Source organism: Acomys russatus, chromosome 17, assembly GCF_903995435.1.
Source record: "Acomys russatus chromosome 17, mAcoRus1.1, whole genome shotgun sequence".
In the NCBI taxonomy this organism is placed as follows: Eukaryota; Metazoa; Chordata; class Mammalia; order Rodentia; family Muridae; genus Acomys; species Acomys russatus.
The window spans coordinates 51,645,611-51,672,159 of NC_067153.1; the positions used below are offsets into that span (position 1 = coordinate 51,645,611).

Below are 26,549 nucleotides of genomic sequence, written 5' to 3' on the forward strand. Positions count from 1 at the left end.
TCCCCCTTCCCAGCTGCCTTGAAGACCCCCTTTCCTAAGAGCCTACGTTCTTCTGCCCAGGGTGTGTGGCCTTCGTCCTTTGGCTTCAGAACAGCTGCCCAAGGTCTTACACTCCCTTTACAACACCCCAGAGCCTCCTTGATGTCAACTGATCCTCCAGAGCTATTTAGGTGTGAAAGATGGGGCTTTCTTCGATGGCATGGAGTCCTGGGGAACTTGGGTGGCCATGCGCTAACTCCCCTTCCTATGGCAAAGCTGCTCATGGCCACAGGCTCTTGGGGGAAGATCAGCTCAGGCTCCAAAGGAGGCACACAAGAAAGCAACCCTCTGCTCACTGGGCAGACCCCAGGGACAGACCCATAACTCACAAGGCTGACGCAGGTGCACACATGTCGTTAGTTCTCTTTATATAGACTCTGGTTCTAGAAACAACTTAGCACAGCCAGCCGGCCAGGGCCAGCACACTGATGGGCCGGGTGGGGTGGACTATTTACAAGCCCAATGCAGGGCTGTACCATGGCCTCGTCCCTAAACGGCTCAGCCATGACACCACAATAAGTTAGAGCTGGCCAGGTGGGGCGGGGCAGGGGGCTGTACACACAAGTGCTGGGGGGCTCAGGGCCTCAAATACTGTCGAGGGCCGGGGCTGTAAACATGGCCGGGGCGGCCCTGCCCACCCCTAGTGGTCTGTAACGACTGGAAGCAGAGCAGCCCGGGCAGGGCCGGGAGGGGTCAGGCATCCGACAGGCAGCTCTGGATCCGGTCCACCCACTGCTGGGCTGAGGGCACATCCTGGGCACAGAAGTTGTAAACGCGACGTGTTGTCTTCACCTGGGAAAAGCAGGTTACTGACTCCATGAACCCTACAATTCCAAGCCCTTTGCCCCAAGTGTTCCCCACCCCCTGGCAGAGGCTCACATCAAAGAAGGCCTTCTCATCAACAGTTTTAGGGGCACCTATGGTGGGTGTGCCAGGTGCCACAGCTTCCACTTCTGCCAGGTCAATGACACCTTTGCATTCTGTGTCCACTCGGTGGTCATAATAACGCAGCTGGGGGAGAAGTGAGAGCATGGGGTTAGGACAGGCCTACCTTCCGTCTGTTTCCCTTGTCCCTGCATCGTCACTCACCTGGTGCTTGGTCTTGTCTAGGACAAACCAACGGGCTTTCCAGGGCTTCATGAAGGCGCCCTTCTTGTACAGAGTACCCTCATAGGACCTGCATTGGTACAGAATCAGGGCCAGGTTAACTCTCAAGTGGGGACCCACCCCTAGAAATTAGATGAAGGGTCAGTCTCTGTATTCATTATGTGACAGATGCTGGGTCCCAAACACCAAAACTTTTAACGGTGTTGGGAAGGCAGTCCCATGTGACATAGACACCTCCAAAGAGGAAGATAATACTTAGCAGTCAAATCTGTGGAGACAACCAAAGTTAAATAGCCACTCCAAGCTGGGGGAAGGATGGATCCTGCCTGGCCCAGTTTCACCAAGTAGCAGTCTTGGGTACCCCTTGGCTCCATCTCAGCCCTGCTACAGTCACCAGGTGTACAACCCAAACCTCTTTAGATGCTGACCTATGCTTAGGCAACTATCATAGCTTCTCCTACAAGCCCTTCTACATGAAGAAAACACTAAACTCCTCAAAGAACCTAACACCACTTGAAAGCTATGCATGGGTCCCAATTCTCAGTCCCGAAGTAGCTACGTAGTAGTAGGAGCTGCCCTCACACCTGTTCTCACTCTCAGCTGTCTGGAATTGGCTGTACAGTGTGCTGGTGCTCCGTCGGGCAGCCTGACGTGAGCTGGATGTGGTTGAGCCACTGCTCTGGTCACTGTCCAGGCTGAGGCTAAGAGTAGAGCCCACAGGTCCCTCCTGTAGATATACACCTAACGAACGGCGGTGGTGGGGCACAGTTGACACCAGTAGTGAGCTCGGGGTACCCTGGAGGAAGCAGAATGGAGTTTATATCAAGGCTAATTAGCCTCCATCTCCTGGCAACGCAAACACCTGGCATTCCTCAGTCCAGCCTACCACCCCCATCCACTCACACGTCCATCTTGCCGGCTTTCAAGGCGCTGTGCAGCCTTCACCCGGTCCCAAGCATCTTTCCAGCGTTCAGGTCGACCTAGCTCTGTCTCCAACCGCTGCAGCTCCTGAAGAGAATTGGTGAACAAAAAGAACATGCAGAGGCTGAGACGATGGCTCAGCAGTTTATAGCACTTGTTCTTGGAAAGGAGCTGGGTTGATGCCTAGTGGTCACAGCTCTCGGTAGTTCCAGGGGATCCAATACCCTCTTCTTACCTTTGTGGGTACCAGGCATGTATTTGGTACATATACATACACGCAGACAAAACATTCACACATCAAGATTTTTCTTAATCTAAAAAATATTTTAAAAACAAAACAAAATCGAAATCTAGACTGGGGGCTAGGCATGGTGGCACGTGCTTTTAATCCCAGTACTCAGGAGGCAGAGGTGGGCACATCTCTGTGAGTTCAAAGCCAGCCCAGTCTACAAAGTGAGCCCAGGACAACTAGGGCTGTTACACAGAGAAACCCTGTCTCAAAAGAGAGAAAGAGAGGGGGCGGGAGAGATGGCTCAGCAGTTAAGAGCACTGACTGCCCTTCCAGAGGTCCTGAGTTCAATTCCCAGCAACCACATGGTGGCTCACAACCATCTATAATGTGATCTAATGTGCACTGTATACATAATAAATAAATCTAAAAAAAAGAGAGAGAGAGAGAGAGAGAGAGAGAGAGAGAGAGAGAGAAAGAAAGAAAAAAGAAATCCAGACTGGGTGGGCACAATGGCTTAGTCAATAAAGGTGCTTGCCACCAAGCCTGCCAACTGAAGTATAATCCTTAGGACTTGCATGATAGGAGAGACTTCTGAAAGCTGACCTTTGATCTTACACACACACACACACACTAAGTAAATGTAATTTTTAAAAAATTAAAGATAACATATAGTTCATAGGCTATGAATGAGTACAGAGTTTAGTGAAAGTAATGCAAGCCAGAAAACAATGTAATGATATCTTAAAACTGAATGTAGGCCGGGAGGTGGTGGTGTACGCCTTTAATCCCAGCACTTAGGAGGCAGAGGCAGGTGGATCGCTTTGAGTTCGAGGCCAGCCTGGTCTACAAAGCGAGTGCAGGACATCCAAGGCTACAAAGAGAACCCCTGTCTCAAAAAACCAAAAACCAAAACAACACACACACACACAAACGAACAAAAACCCTGAATGTAGTAGGTAGGTTTAATTAGTATTTTCCTTGGGGGAGAGCTTGAATGTAAAATGCTGCCACATCTGATTTACATATTCAGAGAAAATACCCTTAAAAAACAATGTCACATGGGCTGAGTGGAGCATAGCTCAGTGGTAGAGTACTTGCTTCCGGTGCACAAAGCTGGGGTCAATATCCAGCATCACTAAACAAACAGAAAGAGAAAGGTGGGGGGAAGACAGGTAGGTGAAACCAGGCATTGTGTTTCCCATGTCATTCTACCTACCTGGGAGGCTAAAATAGAAGGGTCACCTGAGCCCAGGAGTTCAAGACCAGCCTAAGGAAACACAGCAACACCCTGTTTCTTAAACGTAAGTAAGAGTTGGGCATGGTCGTCTACACATGGACTCCTGAGACCTGGGGGGCTGAAGCAAAAGGATGGGGAAGGTGCCTAAGGCCTCATTAGCTACACAAGACCTGCTGCAAAGGACAAACTAGCTGGGCCTGAGGACACACGCCTTTGATCCCATACCGAGGAGGCTGAAGCAGGGTTACTGAGTTTGAAGCCAGCATGGAATAAAAAGTAAGTTCCAGGTTAACTTGGGTTAGAGTGAAACCCTGCCTCCAACAAACCAAACCGACCAACCAAACCCTTCAAGATAGATAGATAGATAGACACAGACAGACAGACAGATAATAGAGACAGGCAGGCAGGCAAAAGGTATGTATTCCTCCACGGCAGAGCACTTGCTGTGTACATACAAGGTCCTGGGATTGTTTATCTATACCACCACCAAAATGAAAAGGGGGGGGGGGGTGCGCATTATCAGCCATAACAAAAACTTGAGGGAATGTGTGACCAGGAAGTATGTGATCTGTATTACAAGATATATTAAAGGTTTTTCAGACTGAAAGGAACTGGTATTGGACTAAATAGATACAGAAAAAAGTGATTATTAGAGGCCAGACCTGGAGTATGCCTGTACTCCCAAGCACTGGTGAGGCTAAGCAAGAGGGTTTCTAATTGTAGGTGGCTAGGATAACTAAACACCTTGTTCCAAAATTAAGAAGGAAAAAAACGCAAAATACCAAGTTTCAGCTATAGCTCAGTGATAGAGCATTTGCCTAGCATGTATATAAAGCCCTGAGTTCAACAATCAGTACTGGAAAAAAAGACACTGGGAATGGCAAAAATTAAGAAACTTTTCTCTCATTTTTTAAGTTCTTTAAAACAAAGTTGACTAGGGCTGGAGAGATGGCTCAGAGGTTAAGAGCACTGGATGCTCTTCCAAAGGTCCTGAGTTCAATTCCCAGCAACCACATGGTGGCTCACAACCATCTATAATGAGATGTGGTGCCCTCTTCTGGTGTTAATGTGTATGTAGGTAGAACACTGTATAATAAATAAATGAGGAAACCAGACTGTGCTCACATAATCCTGAAGGGACACAGCCAGCACAGCAGAATGCAAGCCCTTACCTACTTAGGGCCTGAGACCCACACCCTTCTGATGAACCATCAAAGGAGGCCATGCCACAGATAGGACCTGCCACCCTATACACTGCCCCAGCTACCACACACCACCCACCACAGCTCATCTGGCCCTTACTTTCTTTCAAGGGGTCTCTGCCCTTGTTTGAGTCTGATTCCTGGAGTAGATACACCCAGAAAACATGGCTACTTGGAGGCACTAGTGACTCTCTAAGCTCCAGGCTGGAACCCTGAAGACCAACTTCTCACTCTAAGGCATGCTGGGCAGACAACTGAGCAGAGGTACAAAGGCTCCTGGGAAAAGCCTGTCTGCACTAATGCCCAGGTGCTGCCTAAGTTACTTAAAGCCAGGTCCTATAGTGTAGATATGGTTTTTGCCTCAAGGTACATGTGTGAAAGTAAGATTAGTATAGCAGAACTAGAAGTGATGGATCTCTAAGAGGAGGGGCCTGGTAGAAGGTCCTTGGGACATAGGGAAGGAGCCCTTGAAAGAGTGAAAATATCTCTTGGTAGACTCTGCCATGACAACAGTCCAGATACTTTTTTCTTTTTTGAGTCAGGGTCTTTCCTTGAACTTTGAGCTCAGCATCTTTTGTTTGTTTTGTTTTTCTTTTCTTTTTTCTTTTTTTTTTTTTTTTTTTTTTTTGGTTTTTAACGACAGGGTTTCTCTGTGTAGCCTTGACTGTCTTGGACTCGCTTTGTAGGCCAGGCTGGCCTCGGATTCACAAAGATCCACCTGCTTCTGCCTCTCAAAAGTGCTGGGATTAAAGGCATGTGCCACCACCATCCAGCTCCAGACACTTCTAAGAATTGAGTATGTGTCCTTGAGCCTCCAAAACTGCAAACTAAGCAAATGTCTTTACTTTGTAAAATTTGGCCTATCTCCAGGATTTCCTCACAGTGACAAAAATCAACTATATACCAGGTCAAGAGACACACATATGCCAAGAGCAAAAACCATACCCTGAGTCTTGAGAGTTTTCGACAAATGCTTTCTCATCACTACTGTCCTGTAAAAGTCTAGGACAGTTTCTCACGTACACTGGTGCCTCACATTTGACCATGTCCCCTGGAGGGGGAGACCTGGTGGCACTCAGAGGAAGGACAGCAGGTTGCCAAGAAGAGACTTGATACCCTATGAGCATATACAGGGGGAGGTAATCCCCCTCAGGAACAGTCATAGGGGAGGGGAATAATGGAAAAACGGGAGGGAGGGAAGAATGGGAAGATACAAGGGATGGGATAACCATTGAGATGTAACAAGAATAAATTAATTAAAAAAAAAGTCTAGGACAGAGACCTAGGAACCACAGCCAGCCCAGGTATGCAAGCAGTTGGTGCGGTGGGAGAAGTCAGAGCAATTCCAGTTACACACACACACACACACACACACACGCGAGCGCACGCGCAGCCCTGTCTGAGTCTGGGACAGCACACACCTCCAGGAGGCGTGAGATGGCATCAGGCTGGACTCGAGGGCGGCTGTCATAGCACGGCCACACCACACGGCGCCTGCTCTGGGGAGCACCTCCATCAGGCCGTTCCTCTTCTGGAGGCTCAGGGGGACCCTGGGCCAGCTCCCAGTCATAAGGGGGTCCCTCAGCCAGCGTTTCCTCAGTGTAGAAATCCCACACTTTCAGATTGGACACGTTGCTGTAGGGCCGCAGCACCTGGGAGCAAGGAAGCCTATGTTCAGAAGCTAGGCCACGCAGGAGCTGCTGCCCCAGCCAGGCCCCATTCACCTCTGTGTCCTCAGGCGCGTATGTATAGTTGTAGAACATGGGAGTCCTCTTGCTCAGCCGGTCCACGTACTCCCACACAGACCTGCACGCCACCTGGGCCCTGCGCTCGCCCTTCTCCTCGTACAGCAGCCCTACGCAAGAGCAGCACTGAGCTTAGGCCACTCTGACCTCAGTAGCTACCCCAGACTTCCTTCCTCCCTACATACCCAGCTCAATACGCTCATAATCAGAGTCCAGCAAGAAGGTCCGGAAACGGCGGGACGCATGGTGATAACCGAGGAACTTGAGGTAGAACTGACTGAACTCAAACTCCATGGGGAACTGCAAATGGACCTGTATGAAGTAGGGGGTCAGGGGTCAGGTTAGGAGAGCACAACTCAAGCCTACCTACATGGAAACCTACCCACCTGGTGCACACAGTCCAGGAACTGCAGGAAGACCGGTGTGAAGCCACTGCTCTGCCCAGCTGGGGTGTGGGCCCCACGGTGGCTGAAACGATGGCCGAAGGACAGCCATTCCTTTTCCACCAGCAGGCGGAAGCCCTCCAGAGTGCGGTAGAAGGGGTCTGAGAGAAGCTGCACCAAGGATACCACCTGCCAGCACCAGCAGATGTCAGGAGGTTCTCTCTTGGGGACCCTCCCCAGCCCATCCCCTGTACCCGCCACACACATACCTGCGTGGTGATGTCCCAGCCATCCTCCAGGCTCACCAGAACTGAGGAGCCTGAGTCCAGCAGCTCCACTACCAGCACCGATATCTGCAGCAGCTTGTGTATCTGCGTGGACAGGCACCCTTGGACACTACAGCCAATCAGGCCCCATAGGCTTGCAGATCCCCAGGATCCTTGTAAGGCCAGTAGGATCTACAGCACTGGATGGATATACTCTGCTCTGCTCTGCTCTGGTCATACTTGCCCTACCCACCCTTCCTAGAACCCTCATGACGAGGGAGGCAGATTCAGTCCTTGTTCCTCTGCTGGGTGAGATAGTAGATGCCTGTAATCCCAGCACCTAGTTCTAGGTCAGCCATGCTACACTGTGAGGCCCTGTCTCAGAAAGAGGAAATCCTTGCCCTTCAGGTGCCCAGCGCTCCTGTCCCTAAGCACTCTAGCTTTCACGGGGCACCAGTGACACAATAACCATTCCATTCTCCAGAAACGAGCATGCAGCAGAGAGCCCTGTCCTACACGCCAAATCACAAGCCAGATTCCATACTGGATGTTAAACTCCCTGAGCAGAGCCGACTGACTCCAACATCCCTTTCACTGTTGGCCTGCCCAACTTCCCATAGGCCCAGACCGTGAGCTGCCTTCTAGAACCATGATACTACACAGGAAGTACCCATCACCTCCCCCTCCTCCTGGTACCGAACATGTCTAACAAGCAGACCTAGACCTGGAGGCAGACCTAGCACCCAGGTGGGCAGAGAGGCAGAGGCAGTGCAGAGACCTGAATCAGCCATTCCGAGTCTTCCAGTGAGCGCAGAAAGGAGGCTGGGCCGGGCTCAGTGGCAGGGCAACCAGGTACACAAGCCTTCAGCAATTTCTTGAAGCTGGCTTTCACCTGCCTTGCCTCAAACACTTCAATAGGCACCAGCTCCCACTGTTGCAAGGGATCTGGACGCACACCCTGGAAGAAGGCCAGTGATGCCTGTGAGCCACGCCTAGCGCCGTGCTCCCCGCCTGGCCCTAGACCTCTTCCCCAGTTACCTTGAGCTGAGCTTTGTCACCAATGATGTAGAGGGCTGCACGCTGTGGCCGCAGAAAGCCAGAATCAGATGGAGCTCCGTTGGTATGGGGGGTACTGAGGAGATCTCTGCCAGCTAGCCGAGAGCCCACATCAGCACCAAGCCCGGTGCTGCGACCACTGGCTCGGACACTGCTCCATTTACCTACAAGAGAGATACCAAGTAAGCCCCAGATTGAGGGCAGGGTACCACTTACCTGGGGCTGGCTGGGCCTGGCCTCCAGGGAGGGGACTGAGTTTCCAGGCAGGGCAGAGTGGTCGAAAGGCCATGAGAGGGAGGAGGGCTGGAACACACAGATGCTGAGGCACATGGGTGGGGCGGCCTGTGTTAGTGTCTGGATTGGGATCAGGTGCTAGGCAGGTAAGTAACTAGGGCTAGGAGGAGTCAGTGGTGCCAGTCTGTCACAAAGGGGCTGTTAGTGCTGGGTGTGGAGGAAGATATTAGTGCCCAAGACAGCTCGACTCATACTAGGGGGCTATCGGTGCCAGGTAAGGGAAAAGCCCCAGTACGGTACCTCGGGACGCAGTCCATCTGGAGGCCGAGGCCGCCAAAGGGTTGGACAGCGTGGTGACCCTGGCTCGGGGGCTGGGCACTGAGGGCACAGCAGAGAGAAGGCTCAGATTTGGTCCCAGGACTGGGTTGTCAGAGGCTCCCACTAAGCCCTACTCCCAGGGGTCGGCAGTAGGATGGGCCCTTGTCTGGTCCAGGCATGGGTCTTCCCCACCAGGGGCAACTGGGTATAGAGGGTCTCTACTGCTGGGAAGGGTCAGGCTTTGGAATACTGGACTCTTCTTCAAATAGCTCAGAGAAACCTTGTCTTCAAGTCCCTCCTAAACCCTCTTCTTTAGATTAAGCCAAGGTCTGGCTGGTAGAAGTGTTCAACACACAACCATGTAGTAGCCTTGCCCAGAACAAAACACAAGAGGTGCCTGAGGGTCTCAGTCTGGAGGAGACCTAGAGGCGACTGGAAGAAGGGAAGAAAGGACCAGAGGGACGGGAAGACAATGTAATCCACGACATGTCCCAGGACTGTACCAGGAAGAGCTGCAGGCTGGGACAGCGAGGCAGTGTCCAGGAGCATGAGTCACACCTCAGGCTTACCTGACTGCAGAGGCCTCATAAAAGACAGAGAAAGGTGTGGGGCAAAACAGCATTACCCCACCCAATGCAGAGATCACTATGGCCAAGCTCAAGGTCAGTCTTCCATGCCCTGACTTCTCTGACAACCTCACATTATAGATGGCAGTTGCCCAACCTGTAGTGCAGACAGCATGAGCCTACTTAGGTGGCTAGCTGAAAATCAAGTAGGGCTGAGGGAAGCCAGACTCCTGACCATCACTGGCCCTACACCCTGAGTTTACAACAACGCAGGTAGCAACACGTGCTGGAGAAGGCTAAAGAAGTGCCTAGGGGACACTAGGGGAGGTGCAGGCTCACATATTTTGAGGGAAGGAGGCTGCCTGAAATTGCCACTCAGAATTTCCAGCAGAAAAGCAAGCTGTAAAACACATCTAATCACACAGAAAGCAGGTATTCCCAGAAACTGTGACAAAGGGTCAGTCTGGCCTATCCATCAGACTTGCTGCGCTGTCCTCAGCACCAGTGGCCAGCAAATGTTAACAAAAGATGGAAGATGACTGGACAAGCACTGGTGGATACAGATGAGAACAGACCTGGCCGGTATGGTGACACAGGCTTTAATCCCAGCACGTGGGAGGCAGAGGCAAACTCGGTGAGTTTGAGGCCAGGCTGGTCTACAAAGCAAGTAGCAAGACAGTCAGAGCTACAAGGAGAAATCCTGTCTCCAAAACAAAACAAAACACCCAACAACAAGAAAGAACAATAAACCTTAGGAACCAGACAAAACAGACAGACTTAAGTAAGGACTCTGGGCTACAAGATGGCTCTGTTCATGGGAGGTGCTACCAGCCTAAAAGCCACCAGTGCCACTATGCTCTCACAGGCTGAGCCCAGAAGAGAAAATGTAGCCCCACAATTTCAAGAGGGGGAAGGAGGGACCAAAGGCTAAATCCTGGCATATAGCTACCACTTTTTGAACACACCAAATGGACTAGGGCAATTTACTCCCAAGTAGCACTGCCACGTCGGCTTGGTAAAATGGGCTGTGTAACTTGTGGCAGATGCCACACCTAGTGCTGAGACAGATTTCCAAGCACAAGGGCCCAGCTTGGCACATACTGGGCTTTGTATGCAAGTTAGTGATAGGGTGGTAAGCCAAAGAATCAAGCGCTAAGGATTCCAGCATCTACCAGCCAGGCCATGGGAATGGGCCAGACAAGAGCAGTGCCCATACCCACAATTCACTTGCTAACCACCACCAGACACAGAGTATCTGCCCTCATAGTGTCAAGAGCATACACATGGCACCACTCGTTCAGCACTGCCACCTAGACCAACTGTGAAGACACAGTGCAGCCCAGAGCTAATGCTGGGTACCAAGTGCCAGGCAGCAAAAGAAGGGGCACACAGCTGACCTCTGGGCCTCCTTCGGATCACAGACCCAACACATAAGGACAGAAGGCACTGCACACAATTATGATGATAACAGTTCTCAGGTAGAGAGAACTGTGTGGGTGCCTCACGGGGAGCAGAGGTCAGCCTGGGAAAGTTGGCCTGGCGCCCCTTTTAGCGTGTTCAGGTGTCGTGGAGGTATGTATAGGGGAGAGGATGACAAGATCAGCGAGAACAGTGCAGACAAGCCCCAAAGAGCCTGGACAGACCATGAAGGCCAACTAATGGACAGAGTGGCAGCTGGAAGGGGACGGGCTAGGAGGAAGGATGATAAAATGAGTTTCGGGGTGTTCTGAGGGCTGCAGCATCAGCAAACGTAAGGTACGGATGCAGCATCTGTTGGACCTAGAGGCCTCTCTGGTGGATGTGCTGGATCAAGGAAGGTGAGGGAATGGATGGGGCCTTAGGACACTCACCTGGTCTGGACAGTATTCCTGCCCTGTACCAGAACTCGGAGAGGGGTTCCTCTCTTTGTCCCATACCCAGCACCCACAATCAAGCCATTTCTGCCCCCTGCTGGCCGTCCCACCATAAATGCTGCCACAGCCCCCACAAAGTCCTTTTTGCTCTATGGCTACTATTTACCCAAAAGCACCCTCTCACCGTGACCACCCATGTGGGCTGAGGAGAAGCTACTAAGTGTGTTTCGTCCTGATGAGTCAGCGAAACGGGGCATAGAGCTGACCACAGCCTGCAGGTACTTCTCTTGCTCCAGGCTGCTGGAGTCAGCCTGGGCCTGGCCTGAGAAAGGAGAAGCTGGAGATGAAGGAGGTGGAGACTGGACAGGCAAGGTAGGCAGATGTGGACAGAACAAAGGAGTACCTGGAGAGGGTGCATTCTGGGCCTTGAAGAGACCAACAACACCCTTGCCATGCAGGCCCCCAGAGCGCAGCAACACAGCCTTGGAGCGCCCACTGCGCCAGCAGACCACAGGGAAGCGGTTTTGGCGGTAGCAGCGGGATACCCGCTGCAGGGCGTTGTCCTGGATGCTCTGGGGGACAATCAGCAATCCTGGATAGCTGCAGGAGTTAGAGGCATTGTGAGGGCAGCTCTAAGGTCTAGCCTCATACCCACCCAGAGCTTTATACAGCGTAGGCAAGAAGAGCCAACAGGAACAAATCTACTGTGGCTCCCAGAATTGGAAGGCCAGAGGCACTTTATGCTTATCTGGTACCTCCACCTCCTGTCCATGCCCCTTGTTTGTCCAGGACCCATGGCTGGGACCCATGGCAAGCAGAGAAGGTGTCCCAGCATGCCCTGCCACCCTCGTCAGCCCTGGCAGAATCTTCATGGCATGTCCTGGCCAGCCCTCACCTGCGACATATGGCATACATGCGATTAACAGGAGAGATTCGAAAAGGCTCAGACTTGGCCCGGCTCAGGCTGCTGCTCAGGGTACCTAGTCCAAGGCGCTGGTAGTCACGGCAACATGCCCGCTCCACCAGGCTGCTCATGGTCATGCGGTCAGAGGGCTTCAGGGCTGAGGACGGGGTCAGTGTGCTGGGCTCCAGCTCCTCTGACACTGTGCAAACAGTATAGTTAGGGATCATAACCTAAGGCCACCCAACCCCAGCCCCAGCCTCCATGAGGTCCTTGATCACAGGGAACACAACAGTTTCCCTGACCCTGCTCCCACCTGAGATCTCGTCCTCCTGGTCCTCAGGGGGTGGCTGGCCTCGATGCTCCCAGCCGGGGGGATTATATTTCTTCCGAGTAACATACTGCCGCCCGATGGTCTTCTTAGCATTCTTCACTAGGTTCCGGGACAGGGTTCTAGGATATGAAAGTCCAACAGAAGCGAGAGGGCATGAAGTCCAGGAAGATTATGCTAGAGGCACAGCAAGCACCTGGCTGCCCTGGCTCTGGGACCCAGTTCCATACCTGAATGAAGGACCCTTGTCCTTGGCAACCCGCGGCGGCCGGCCCGGTGTGTGGGCTGAGCCAAGTGTGAATGCAAAGGTGTTCCTGATGTCTGGTGGGTACCGCAGCTTATGGAGCTGCTTTCGAAAGAGCTCAGCACTGTCAGATCCCACCTCCTCATCAAAGGCCATTTTCAGCAGCTAGGTCAGACAAATAAACCCTCAGGGCTCTCAGTGGTCATCAGGCTCCTTCCTAATCAGACAGTATGCATTTCACAGGCTCCCTTCTTATGGCATACATGCCACAAAGCCAGGCAAACTTTAAGGAACGGCATCATGTCCACGTAACTCAACAGTGGCTACTTGATGAGGTCTCAGCTGAGACAGTACACTCAAAACTTGGACTCAAAGGTCAAGACCTCAAGGATAAAGATAAAGACACAGAGGCCACTATTTCAAAAGGTCAGATGATCCCAAGCTGAGAGCCAATGTGACAGCCCCAAATCAACAACCACTGGCAGGAACCCACTTATAGGGCTCAACCTGGCCACAGCGGACAAGAGTGTACACACCTGGAATGTGCAGGAACGAAGCTGCAGCCCATCCTGCAGAAGCTGGTCCACAGGGGTCTGCACACTAATGCGCTTCTCCTTGGTCAATGCCGCCACCGGGAAGGAGCGAACTACCACCTGCTCCCCCACTTAAACAGGCCAAGAAGAATCATGAGGGGAGGGGAGAAGAGAAGAGTGCATATCTCAGGGCACCAGATATGGACGTCTGGGTGAGGAGGGAAGGAGCACACCAGGGCCTATGGGAAGAGGGCTTTGATTCTTTGAGAAAAAGGAAGGGAAAGGTAAGTCTTATCTACATCCAAGAGCTGAGGAGGCACAGAACAAGGTCCACAGGCTTACCCAGGGGGTCGGTAGGCATCCCCGTGAAGATGACGCGGTATGTGGTAAGGAAGACAGCACCCTCAGCTGGGAGTAGAGCAGGGCCTCCTCCACTTCCTCCCACACCCTCCTCACGCCCATCTGGCAGCAGGTACACTCGAAGGCCGTCTAGGACACACTCCTCACCAGGCAACAGGCGTGGCCTCAGCAGCTTAGGCTACCAAGCAAACAGAGCAGAGACTTAGAGCACAGCCCAGGCCTCTGTGCCCACAGCTGGCCAGCCGCTGCTCACCTTCTGTATGGGGGGCAGCCTCTTGCTCTCACGGTGTACAGCCTCCAGGGTCTCAATGTGCATCTGGACAATGTCTAAGGGAGAGCAGGTCTCACACCCTGGCCCCACAGCCGCCCTCTGATGAGTGCTCCCATGCCCAGTACCCCATACCTGGTACCATGACATGCAGTCCCTTGAGATGGTCACTGGTGACCCCACTCTCTGTGCAGACCTTGTCCACAAAGCGGTTGATGAAGCGGACCACAGCCCCAGCCACATCGCATGTCTCTGCGTCTTCAAAGCCACTCTCTGTGTCATAGCTCTCAGCCACACTGCCCGCCATGCTGGGCCAAGAGGAGGTGTGTGGGCACCAGCACCCTCGCACCTCCACTCTAAGCCCTATCCCAGACCCAGGCCTCACCACTGGCCGCACCGCACCTGTTGGTGACCAGGCTGTTGCTGGCACTCTCCAGGTCTCCCAAGCCTGCTCGCTCCCGCAGCAGGCGGCTCTTGCTGCTGTCCAGAGGCAGCAGAAGGTAACTCATGCGGTTGGCGTAATGGATGGCCTGGCTGAACACAGTGCTTTCCTCCTTCTGTACCAGCTCCTGCTGCTTCTCACGGCTCAGCATTGGCCACAGGCGCCGCTGCTCTGAAGCCACATCCAGGGCAGATCGTTCATCATCCTGAGATTGTGCCTCCCCAACCTCCTGTCATGGCACCACAAGAATAAGCCAGGGCCAAGGTGCCTGCCCCAACCCAGCCCAGGCCCAAGAAGCTCTGCACACCTGGGAGGCGCTCACACGATCATCAGAGGGCTCCAGGTAGAGGGCCCGGATGTGGGTCTGCACGTCCCCATAGAACATGGCCTCCCAGAACTGTGGTGTGCTCCACACTACATGCTCCTGCACACAGCTGTATGCAAACTGTGTCACCCCTGGGCTCAGCTTCTACAGAAATGAAGTTGGAAAAGTCATGAGCACCTAGTCAGTAGGCTGGAGAGGAAGCCCAGCCTACTACATGCCCAACACCTACCCTGCAGAAGGCTGTGACCAGCGGCAGCAGTGCAGCTGCGATGCCATGCTCATCCAAGGAAGTGCAATCCTGTGAGCAGAGCCATGAGTGACAGGGAACCCACCATATCCAATCCTGCCTCTCTGGCCATCACAGACCAGCACCTTCTACCACTGCCACCCGAAACTGTTACCTCAGGCTTCAAAGTTAGTTCCAACAAGGACTCTCTTCAGATCCCCATCCTCCCTCACCTCCTCACATGGGAGAGATCCCCATGCAGTATCACTGAAGAGGGCCAGCCTCACCTGCAGGCAGCAGTTCATCATGCGGACGACAAAGTCAAACTGCTGATGATCGAGAACTGCACGGTTCTGCTGTACATGCAGGTGAAGTTCGTGGGCGAGGCAGCGACGGGCAGCTCGCCCCTTCAGGGCCCTGAGTACAGCTGGAAGCAGCTGGAGGTAGAAAAAAAGAGGAAATATACAATAGAAGGCAGTACAGGGGAAATCCTCACCCACACTCAAAGTGGAGGGAGCCACACTCAGGCTCCAAGCACGTTTAGAAAAGACCAAAGGCCAATCAATGTAAGTCAGGTGTAGCCAGGCGCTGGGTTTCACTGACCAAATACACACTAAACCCTCCAGCAGACCCAGCAACTCCACAAGTGACAGTTCATGAGGACAGAGACACAAGGTATACATGGAGCTGGCTTCCAAGCAAGCGTGGACATGTCCTCTGGAGGTATGCCTCACAGGAACATCACACAAATGTTACCAAGACCCCAAAGGTGTTCATGAACACTATTACTAAAGCAACATAAAGCCAGGCACAGTGGCTTATGTCTGTATGCCAGCACTGAGAGGCCAAGGCAGGATGAGAGCAACGTTAGCCTTGCTTACATAGTGAGTTAAGAGCCAGCCTGGGCTACAGAGATCCTGTCTGAAAAACTCTTCCCCCAAACAAATACTCGAAAAACCCTTGACATGTATGTACAGGACTACACTGTACATAGTGTACACGCTACACTGCTGTCCGCTCAGATGGAAGAGCACCCTCCTGTCCACCCAGCCCCTACACCAACTCAGCATTTACCACACTAGAAGATAGAACTGTGTCTCCTCAGAGTTGTTGCGCCAAACCTAGATTAGAGGTTCCACTTGACAAGCTCACCTTCTTTGCCTCAAGCATTTTCCCTTCAAACACATAGGAGATGCAATTCCGCACTACCTCCAGGCGACGGGCACTGTTGATATGAGGCCCACTGCATCGCTCGAGTATGGCCGCTAAAGAGAAAAGGCATGCTCACTTTAACTCTTGTCCCTGTACCTAGCTAAACCAGCCTGCTTTCCCCTTCAAGTTACTTACTCATGGGGGGCCCTGAAGGCACAGTGGTCCTCCTCTCAGCTTTGACAGCTGGGGGTGCACCCTGCATCTTGGCCGCAGCCTGGTCCACAATCCACTGAATTGTGCCCTCATCTAGCCGGGGGAATGGCCGGTGGGTCCGCCGCAGGTGACTGGCTTCACCTGGTCTCTGCACTTTGTGCATTGCCACAGCTGGGTACGGGTTTTCCTGAAGGAATATGGGCAGGCATTGGCTAACGGGCCAGGAACAAAATGGTAGCATGCCCTCCATGTCACCCACCATACATTCTTATAAAGCTGTTCTGCTAGTTCCTGGACATGACGCAGGACGCGGTGTGGATGGTTCTCGTCTGCACGCATCCGTGCTACCTCATGAGCCACCAGCTAAGGGGGGGGGGGACAAGGAAAGGTGACAAGGCTCAGTAGAGTGGGTTGGGGAAGGGACAGGCAGACAGGCAAGGAGGAGAGCTGCACCTCATCAAACAGGTCCGTGGAACGATAGGGGACGCCTCGCTCTGATACAAAGCCTGCGAAGGCCATGCCCTCCAACACCTTCATCAGAAAATCATCCTCCACCAGCCCACGCTGGCCTAGGAACGCTGCCTGGGAGAACAGCAGGAAGTTAGCTCCTCATGGACTCACAGGGCCAGCTCTAGCTGCAGCTCCAGCCCCAAGCCCACAACCTACCTTATGGAAACGAATGACCGGTTCTGGGTGGATGCGCACAATGTGCAGGCACCAGCGGTAACCCTGCAGGAGCTGAGCAAATAGCCGCAAAAAGACAGCACGGAGCTCCTTGTCCTGGAAGAACAGGTCAATGCCTGAGTGTCCAGCCCCAGGAACCACTCGCCCTGAGCACTTCTCTCCAGTCCCATGCACAGGCAGACATAGCCTCTCCCTACAGTGCTCCTTAGCCAAGTGAGTCCTAAAATACAGAACAAATGACTCCTCTTCAGGGCCCCTTGATTGGTTGGTCCACTGCACTGACTGACTCAGGCACAATCACCACACCTAACTATTTGCTCCCAGGCTCCTTCCTGCCGAGGCTGTGGTAGCTTGGAGCCAGCTTAGAGGAAGGCTGAGTGTTTGAGCACCATCAGCTTGGCCACTAGAGGCATTGGGATCTCTACACCAAAGCAGCAGTGACCCCCACCTGCATCTTCAGGGAGGAAGCAGATGTTGTAGGCGGTGGGAAGGCAAGGTCAGCCAACTCCAGCTCTGGATCCAGGACCTGTGGAAAGAGAAGGGAGCAGGGACAACTGCATGATGACCTTAGGCTCTGGGTTCCCTGGCTGTCAGGTGATGGCTCCCACAAGCCCCAGGCTCCAGCCCCACCCTGTCCCCAACTCTCACCATGCTCAGAACATTGTGGGTCTGGCTTTGTAGTGGCTCTGGCAGGGGTGGAATGTGCACACACTCGGGGACAGTCACTGTCCCTCCATCAAGATCAGCAACAATCACGTCCAGCTGTGCACCAGAGGGAGCAAGTGGTGAGAGACCAGCAAGTTTCCCAGCAGTGCACCAGCACGGTGCAGACACAAGGCACGGCCTTACCAGCTCCTGAGTCTCTGCCTGGAAAGCTGCATTGACCCCAATGATGAAAGGTGTGGGTGTGCTAAGGACTTCCAGCAGCTGCGCCGGCAGGATGGGCACATAGGTGAAGCTGCAACAGGCCAGGAAGACACCGTAAGCCCCAGAGGACATAGGGGTGGGCAGAGGGACCAGGAAGGGCCAGGCAGAAAAGCACCTGTATCTCAGAGGGAACAGCAGCGCCAAGAGGCCCCTGCAAGCATCTGCAAGACGTTGGTAGCTCCTGGACAAGAAGAGGACTTTGTGCTCAGTAAGGGCAGCACAGAATAAAGACAGCACGTTGGTGATGCCTAAAGAAAGGAAATAGGCTTGGTGAGGGCCCGGGTCCCTACTTCAGTACACAGGGAGCACCCACACCTCTGACCACCAGTCCCAGGACAGGAAATTGGGGGTGGGGTATGAGAGGCAGTCTCACCCAGCTGGCGGAAGAGTAGGGCCACACTACAGCGGCTGACAGGCAGTGAGTCTACCAGTGGAGTCTGAATGACCTGCCGGTCACCAGCCCCCAAAGAGATGGTTCTCTGTAGAAAGAAAATGACTAGAGCTTAGCAGTGTGGTCAGATGGATCAGATCTGAGCACGTGGCCCCAGGTGAGCTGACAATCTTGAGATGGGACTGGCTTAGATGACAGGAGGGAAAGGTCATACCCTGCCTCTGTTGGCTGAGCAGTGCTGCAGAGAAAAACTCAAGGTAAGGGGGGACTGCCTCTGATCTAGGTGGGGGCAGGGCCTGAGAGGGCAGAAGAAACAAAGAATTCATACCGCTCCTTCCTCAACAGAGTCCAGCTGCACAGGACAGACAGACAAAGAGACACTATTAGACACAGGGCACACAGAAGGAAGCAGACAGATACATGGACAACAGCATCCAGACACAGGATCACACCCAATAATCAAGAACAGAGAGAAACCGAAGAGGCCCAAAGGTACAGATACAAAGCCAACTGAGTGCACAGGGCTAAGAACAGAGGACAAAGGATAAAAGCAGAGCACAAAAGCAGAAGGGAGATTCTAAGGCCTAGGGCTGTGTGTGCTCAGGCAGCCAGACTATGAGTGCCCAACAGGAACGCCACCCCATCCTGGCCTCTTGTGACTGTACCGGGAGGGCCTGTGGCCATCCAGCTGTCTCAAGACCCACCTGGGATCCCCCAGCCAGAGGGACGGTGCACGTGAGCAGGTTCCCAATCACATTCTCAAGGCACACATTCAGGCCTTCCACATGGATAGCATAGATGAGACCAAGGCTATTCTGCAACAACCAGATAGGGAACAGTGGTACAACCGACAGGATACCCCGTGCCCCACCTCACTGCTATGGTGGCCCTCCTCACCCTGAACACTTCTGTATGGTCCAGTCGAGACACCAGCACAAGGGTCTTTGGAGCAAAAAGCTGGCCGGGCTGGGCTGGTGCTGTGGACGACAACCGCACCTGGCCTCCTTCATCTGCTTCCTCCTTCTCCGCAGCATCTTCGGCGCACACCACTTCCTGCAGACAGAAGCCCATTCCCCTGGCTCTCATCAGCGTCATCCCAAGAGACCAAGTGAAGACAGAGGTGACTCAGACCCAGCCTTCCCCAACAGGAACATACCCCCAGAGGTAGAGCAAGCTGGCCATGGCCCACGGCTCAGCTTCACATGGTGCACACCAGAGCTTACGCTGACCTGTGTGGACTCCACTGGCTCCCAGAAGGTCAAGCAGGCGCAGTAGTGCCTCTCAGAGTTGATGTCAGTAAGAACAGCCACAAAGAAGGTTGGTGGATTCCTCTCGGGACATAGCTGCCACCCACTGGGCTGGCAAAACTGAAGGGAGGGACCAGCACTTAGTGCCTGCCCCACACCCACAACAAGAATTAGCCCCCTTGTCCCCACCACCTGCCCTCAAGTGTCTACACTGCCAGGGCCTGGAGTTGAAGGGCATACAAAGAACCTCTTAGTTACCCAGGGACACCTTAACCTCCTAGTCTCAGCCCTTTCTTGGTGAAAGGAGTAACAGCTCTGGCCTCAACATCTAGAGTAAAGCCTACAAGGGACACAGTGACATGAGCAAGACACCCTGCATGTCAAGCCGTCTACCCCAACAGTGGACCTGGCATCCCTTATGCTTGCCCCCACACTCACCAGCTCAATGCCCTGGGGGAAAGGGTTGTCCTCCCAGTCCTTCTCTGGGAAGCGCTGCAGGATCTGGCCCTGGCCTTCCCCACTCCCTGAGAACAAGAGCAGGTGGTCAGAGCAGGCAGCCTCCCACATCCCACCCCCCAGCCCTCATGCTGTCAGGATCGGCCCAGGAGGGAAGCAGCTCTTTCTCATCTGGCACCAGACCAGTATAGGCTCCCAGATCTACCATTTCTCTAAGCATACTTCTGCACAGACAGGCCACTGGATAACTGCAGACCCCTAGGCCATCATAAGGAAGACACAGAAGCGCCCAGATCCTTCTTGCCACCCACCAGCCCAGCCTAACCTTTCATTGTATAGGAACTTTCCAAGGAGGAGCACTAGTTCTAGCTAACTCAACATCTCCCCTGACTGGCAACCTACAGCTTTAGCCTTCAAGCCCTGCCAGACAGTGAGCAACATGCAGACACTGGACATGTCTGGATAGACAGGACATATTTGGGTACCTTGGTGATCCCTGTCACCTGTCTGCCCTGGGCCCATGCTCACACCTGTTATCTGTGTGGAATTCAAGCCTCAGCTTCTCTTATGCTGGGGGTGAAAGCACCAACCATGGCTCCAAATTGCTACCTACCCACAGTACCTCAGAGACAGTTCCTCCCAGAGCACAAGCCTCAGAAAACAAGAGTTTAGCAAGCATCTGTCCCTCCGAAGCTGGAGCTCCCAGGCTCCTAGTCTACACCAGCAAGGAAAACACTTCTAAGTACAGTCTATGTAGGCGGAGTGAAGGGCCCTACCTGGGCCTCACCCCTGCACCACCAAATCAAGAGGCAAAGCAACAGTAACAATGATGACATGTGACAGCTTCATTTGCTTCATATACTCATGAAATATGGACATGGTATGGCAGTGGTTCTCAACCTTCCTAATGCTGTCACCTTTTAATACAGCTCCTTGTGTTGTGGTGACACCAACCATAAAATTATTTTGTTGCTACTTCCTAACTGTAAGTTTGCTACTGTTAGGAATTGTAGTGTAAATATCCAGTATGCATGATATCTGATATACTACCCCAAAGGAGTCACAACCCACTGTGCTATGTAAAGAAGACAGGCCTCCTCACTTTTGCCTCTTACACATACAGCTGCAAGATGCCCAGGCACGTGCTCCGCACCCTTATGTGGAGCAGCCTCGATGCTGAGGCTCCCCCATGGAAGCAGAGGGAGCAGGCATGAGGGGAGGGTGCTCAACATAAAGTCTTGCCATGGGTCCTCCCTGCTCAGCCTAAGTTCCAGGAAACTCCAGTGTGCAAAGAGCCTGCTAGGATGGCCTCACATCCACCCAGCCTGAGCTGCTTGGACATAGCTGGGCTCAACTCCTAAGCCCAACCCAACAACACACAGTTCCCAGGTCCCCTAGAAACAAAGAAACTCAGCTGCAACCATAGAAGACCACCCATCCCTCCAGAACCATGGAGAAAATACCAAGGATGTGAACACTAGGAAGGCTGCCGCAAAGCAGGAGGTGGTGGGGTGCAGGGGCCTATTATGACTCAGAAAACCTCAGCTTCCTGCTCCCCTCCTCCCCCACCAACACCCTGTAGGCGACAGGCAACAGACAAGGAAGGGACAGGTGTCTGATGGTGTCATGTCTACCTACACACACACATACACCCATGCACCTACCCCACCACAATAAAACCCAAGGGGTCCCTCAGGCCCTACCCTCAACAGGCCTGGGCAGTGCACACACACTGAAAACACACAAACACACTTACACTTACATGCGCACATATACACATGTACATGCACAAGCACACACAAACTACTCCCACCCAGTCGTGGCTCCTCCCCCCACCCACTCAGGCAAGAGCCTCCTTGTGCTTGGCCCTAAACCACCATCTGGGCCCAGCCCTGGCTGGCACCCAGGGCTCACCCAGTTCTTGCCACGAGGCAGCAGGCGGAGGAAGGAAGGGGGGTGTACAGACGGGGACTGTAGCCTCTGCTCTACAGCCTTCCCTAAAGCCAGAAGGGCTAGTAGCCTTCTAAAGGCTGTTTTTAGCAGCCTCTCCTCCCAGGGGAGTTGGCACGGAGAGGATGGTCACCATCCACTGGCAGCATCCCTCACCCTGGCCAATGTTAATCTACTCCCCAGCAGCTTTAAGTCTTCCGAGGGCTCTACACTCTTAAAGAGCTCCTTTCCCGAGACTCCACTGTCTACTCATAAAGTAGACGGGTAGGCAGCCCCGTGGCCATCTCTCCTGGTCCTTCTCAGTCCCACCACAGCCCAGGATTTGGCCTTCAGGCTGCAATCGAGCGCCTTCTCCTCTGAGAAGCTTCTTGTCCACTATCTAAATCTGCGGCCTATAGCAAGACCCTGAAGTCCTCCCTCCAGCAAGTGTAACCCCGTCTCCAGGCAACTGGTACACCTGTAGTAGCTTGACCAGACACAAGCTCCCGTGCATGGCCCGGACTACAGCCTAATTAGGGCTTGTTGAATACACATAGTCAGCTGTATGACCATCTTCCCCACACCCAGCTCAACTCACACTTCACAAACAAACAGGTTCTTCAGTCACAAGTGCAGAACAACTTCCGGAGCCCTGAGGCACAGCAGGCCCTCCCAGTAAGACCGTGAGGGAGCCTTGTAACTCTACTCTGGCTTCTCGCAGACTCCAGACAGTGGGCTTGCATTTGGGTGAGGGGTTCTGCCATGTCCCTCCGTGTCTGTTACCCATTGAAGCCTTCTGGCAACAAGAGTCACCTGCAATGGCGGTACCTGGCCCACCAGAATACTACCCACTTTGGGCAGACAAAAAGAATGAGCACCCGCCCTCTCTACCCCAACAGTGCTAGGACCAATCCCAATAGCATAGCCTGTTACAAGGCAGTGCTCTTTGGGACACCTATAGAAGATGGACACCAAGGTCCACTGAAGCAGAGATGGGAAGTCCCTGACCCACTCTTGAACCACAGACTGGGTAGGCTCACCCTAGGAAGACACATTGGGATTCCTGTACTCAAAGCACCTCAGCAAGAGCTTCCTCCAGCAGCCAGGCCCATGCAGCCTTGGGGACTGAATGGCAGAATACAGGCCATGTATTCTGTCATCTCCTGGCAGCACCCCATCACCAGTGCCAGGCTCCGCTGCCTAGATGGCCAGCTATGGACAGTGTGCACTGTGGGAAGGCAAAGAATGAACAACAGTCTCTCCTGACTGACCCACACCTCACCATGTGTGCTGGACAGCACCAGGTCGCTGCTGGCTCTAAGGAGCCCAGCTATAGGAAAAGGGAGCAGAAACAAAAGAATACTACCTTCCTGTGTTTCCACCTATCAGACCTCAACATGAAGACACACTGCCCCAGGCAAGCTGCAGCGGAGGCCATGTGCAGAGGGAGCCTACAGCTCTTTCAGCTGTTCTCTCTGACCTACCACCAACCCATGAACAGACCATCATAAGCTTTAACCCAAGACCTTGGACCCTTCAGCTCCCAGGGTGGGTGGGTGAGAGGAAACTGCAGCCATCCCAAACAGCCCCAACCTGATCTAGTGAGAGGGCAGGGCCATGGGTGGGGACAATAGATGGGGCCCAAGAATGTGGCCACCTCATTACCATCAAGGCCACAGGAGGCCAGGTTGTGGAATGGAAGTCGTTTCCTTGGTTGATGGAGATCCAGGTCTCCCTCCCTAGCAGCGGTAGGAGGGTACCTGTCATAAAGTGCCTGAGAACCAGTGCTCCCAGATAACTGAGCACTGAACTGACTACTTCTGGGAGCTGGACAGGGGTCTCAAGCTAAGCTGTCTGGTCCTGATGTTAAGGAAGGTGTCCAGCTCAGCGACAAGACAAGGCACACACAGGTGTTCCCTGGCTCACCAGGTGAGGTGCCTATGCTGTGCCATCTGTAAACTTTAGAGTCTAAAGTGAGACGGTCCCACACAGCCCAGGCATTTACTGTCTGTAGCCTTGCCTACAGGTCATATAGCTTCAAAAGGCACTGGGCACCAGGTTCTACATGGAGCAGTTCCAGAGAAAGAGTTCTGATTAGAACAAAAATAAGGCATCTTCTCACTCATAGCTAACCTAAAAGACCCTGCATGCCTACCCCAGTGTCCCAGGGCAGCCAGTCCAAAGTGGGCCCCTCACCTTCCTTAGAAACACCTATCCAGCAGTGGGCACACATTGCTACTCAGACCTTAGTTAGATGTAAATTGTCTCCTTGGGCCTGTCCTGCGCTATACGTTCACACGTGAGTGCTCCTGACAGCCTTGTACCAGCTTAGTGTGAGTCATCCCATCTCAAGATGAGGAAACCGAGGCAGAGAGATCACAATGACTGACACAAGGCCAAGGACTGATAGAGCGATGATAAAGGATGAACATGGTGTGCTCCCGGGTTTGAGTATTTAACTCCTGGTGCCCATACCCCTTCCTTATAGCCCTGCCTTCAGCCCATACCCAGAAACCCAATTCTGGGCTAGCCCCTCAAAGAAATGCCTTGAGGCTGAGCAGTTAGCCAGGGACTAGTCAACTCTGAGCCTAGAAGGCAATGCTTAGAGGGTTCCTTGCCTTCTGTTTCCAAAGTGATGGATATTTTGAGAATTACTCCATCACAACGTTCAGGAAAAGTAGCCACCTTTGCCCTCAGCCTTCTATTCTTTCCTGTTCAGAGGTCAGATGTACATATCTCTTGTGTGGCTCTATCGGTAAGCCCACATGTGTCAAAGCAAGCTTCTCCTGGAACCGATCTACACCTCGTGTCACCCTCAACTTTCACCCTACCAGCACAACACCTCCCCGACCTGGCCTCTACCTACATTCTCTGCCTCTTGGGACCTTTCAGGAGGATGCTCTCATCACCATCCAAGTCCACTTTGTTCCTCCAGCCCTGGCCCAGCACTCAGCCCTAGACCCCCTCAGAGATAAGCAAGCCCTCAGCCAGCTCTGTTTCCTCACTCTTCAGCAGCACCCCTGTTCCAGGTGGAGGGGCCTCGCTGACCTTCATATATGCCTTGGAGCACAGGCTCTCCCCCTGTGAGCCGGGACAGCAACGGTGGCAAGCTTCCTGCTCAAAGAGGACGGGGATATGAAGACAGTGTGGTCTCTGCCTTTGAGAACTCCCTCTCTGGAGGGAAAGACAGATGCTTGTCACTGAGTGCCAAGAGATACAGACTTGAATATGTGGGAGCACAGAGAAGTGGATGCTCGGTGAGAGGGTCCTTAAGAGGGTCTGGAGACAGAGATGCTGCTGCTCAAGAAGTTTCTCGGAGGGTCCAGCATGCAGACATTAGACAAGGAACGGTCCTAGCAGAGACTTAGCAAGAAGACAAGCAAACAAGAAAGTTTGGGTGCTGAGTGGTCCCAGTGACAGCTGGCCTGAGAAGCAGCAGGGTAAGTGTGTGTGTGGAATACAGTAGGAGGCATCACACGTAGGAATTAAGGGCTGCCTCATCTGGCCACACAGCTGTCCCTAAGATACTAACACGCAACTTCTCTGTGCCTGACTCTACTCTAAGCCCTACCTCAGTGGGCTATTGGGAGGAATGAGATCATACACACAAAGGGTTTGTGCAGGGCCTGGCACACTGAGGACTCTAGCCAACACCCCAACACTGTTGTCTCCATGGCTGTTGCTGATGTCACTGTCAGGCTCCGTTTTCTCCTACCCCCTGGACTGAAGGGCTCTCAGACACAGGTGCTAACCCCAGGTCAGGGCGAGCACCAATCACCACACTGATTTCCCCCCACTGAGGGCCTGCCTGGCTTGCAGACTTGCACCACAGGGCGAGCGCCAGGACCGCTCTTCTCCAAATCTGACACTTTCTTCTGAAGCCCAGCTCAACAGCACCTATCCATTAAGCAGTTTCTGAGCCCCTCCCCCTCCCCTGCACCCCATCATGCCTGCTTGAGGTTTCAGACTTAGCATTTGGGTCCGAGAAGCTGGAAAACCAACGTTCCGCCCCCCTCTCTGAAATTCCCAGGCACAAGCCACCGGCAGTCGGCCAAGTCGGGGTGCGCCCATCCCACCCAACTTGGAATTGGGGAGACGGAACTGCAGCAGGGCCCTCCCACCTCTCATGCCCGGGCTACACGCCCCTGACCACCTCCAAACACCGACGCAGGTGCCCAGGTGGAGGAGACCGCTCTTACATAGGCCGAGCAATCCGGGGTCCTCGCGGGCTGACCCGGACGCCACTGTGGCCAATAACCACGGGCCATTTTTCACAGGGCCTGAGACGTGGACCCCAAGTCCCGACCCTGTCTCCGGCTGGGTCTTTTCAGACCTCGAATTCTCAGTCTCAGTCCCTCAGCCCCCAGCTCGCCCTTCGGCGCCCAGACTCGGCACTCACCGCGCGGGTGCGGCCCGAACGCCACCAGCACGAAGTAGTCCGCGAGCCGCGCCATGGCAAGCGGCGCAGGCGGGCTCCACGGCTCGAGGATTCGATGGCGGCGCGCTCATGGCCCGGCGCTGGCCCTAAGCTGCACACTTAGGACACCCCCAGCCAGCTCCTCTGCGGCGCCTCTGGCCAGGGCTTCCGCCGCCATCTTCCCAGCCAGCCGGCCCGCCCGGGCGCTCCATGCGCCTGCGCAGTTCTGCCCCTCCCGTGTAGGCGGGACCTGACACATCGCGCTTCCATTGGTCCACCCGACGTGGGGAGGGTCCAGAGAGTGCTGCCCCGCCCACTACCTCACGCTCGAGAACCGGCTCAAC

The 26,549-nt window shown here is 53.6% G+C and overlaps 1 protein-coding gene across 6 annotated transcripts; it reads right to left on the reverse strand.

The window, feature by feature from the left end:
* Positions 1-382: 382 nt before the first annotated feature.
* Positions 383-26,416, reverse strand: Sbf1 (SET binding factor 1). Of its 6 annotated transcripts, XM_051160197.1 has the most exons (42): positions 26,188-26,416; positions 19,842-19,927; positions 19,386-19,523; positions 19,054-19,209; positions 18,861-18,971; positions 18,485-18,508; positions 18,139-18,244; positions 17,881-18,013; positions 17,688-17,796; positions 17,487-17,600; positions 17,287-17,364; positions 16,821-16,934; positions 16,608-16,736; positions 16,419-16,517; positions 16,137-16,341; positions 15,942-16,054; positions 15,077-15,226; positions 14,793-14,861; positions 14,546-14,707; positions 14,199-14,467; positions 13,932-14,104; positions 13,782-13,855; positions 13,511-13,706; positions 13,172-13,299; positions 12,622-12,800; positions 12,377-12,513; positions 12,055-12,262; positions 11,563-11,759; positions 11,344-11,481; positions 8,723-8,800; positions 8,171-8,352; positions 7,911-8,090; positions 7,136-7,237; positions 6,870-7,055; positions 6,669-6,795; positions 6,463-6,593; positions 6,160-6,390; positions 2,050-2,154; positions 1,731-1,942; positions 1,129-1,216; positions 919-1,050; positions 383-831 (listed from the first exon to the last, which is right to left on the reverse strand). In XM_051160197.1, exons 1-42 carry the CDS (start codon positions 26,240-26,242, stop codon positions 733-735), a joined length of 5,703 nt encoding a protein of 1,900 aa, XP_051016154.1. In that variant the 5' UTR covers positions 26,243-26,416; the 3' UTR covers positions 383-732. The 6 variants fall into 6 exon arrangements, with proteins under 6 accessions (XP_051016154.1, XP_051016155.1, XP_051016156.1 ...); XM_051160198.1 differs by lacking the exon at positions 18,485-18,508; XM_051160199.1 differs by lacking the exon at positions 8,723-8,800.
* Between the last annotated feature and the right edge of the window lie 133 nt (positions 26,417-26,549).

Excerpts from the sequence above, each read along its gene's own strand:
- Sbf1 (XM_051160197.1), bottom strand. The coding sequence starts at position 26,242 with ATGGCGCGGCTCGCGGACTACTTCGTGCTGGTGGCGTTCGGGCCGCAC. Across the intron at positions 16,518-16,607 it reads CCACGGACCTGTTTGATGAG|CTGGTGGCTCATGAGGTAGC; the intron begins GTGCAGCTCTCC and ends CCCCCCCCTTAG. Across the intron at positions 15,227-15,941 it reads AAATGCTTGAGGCAAAGAAG|CTGCTTCCAGCTGTACTCAG; the intron begins GTGAGCTTGTCA and ends TTCTACCTCCAG.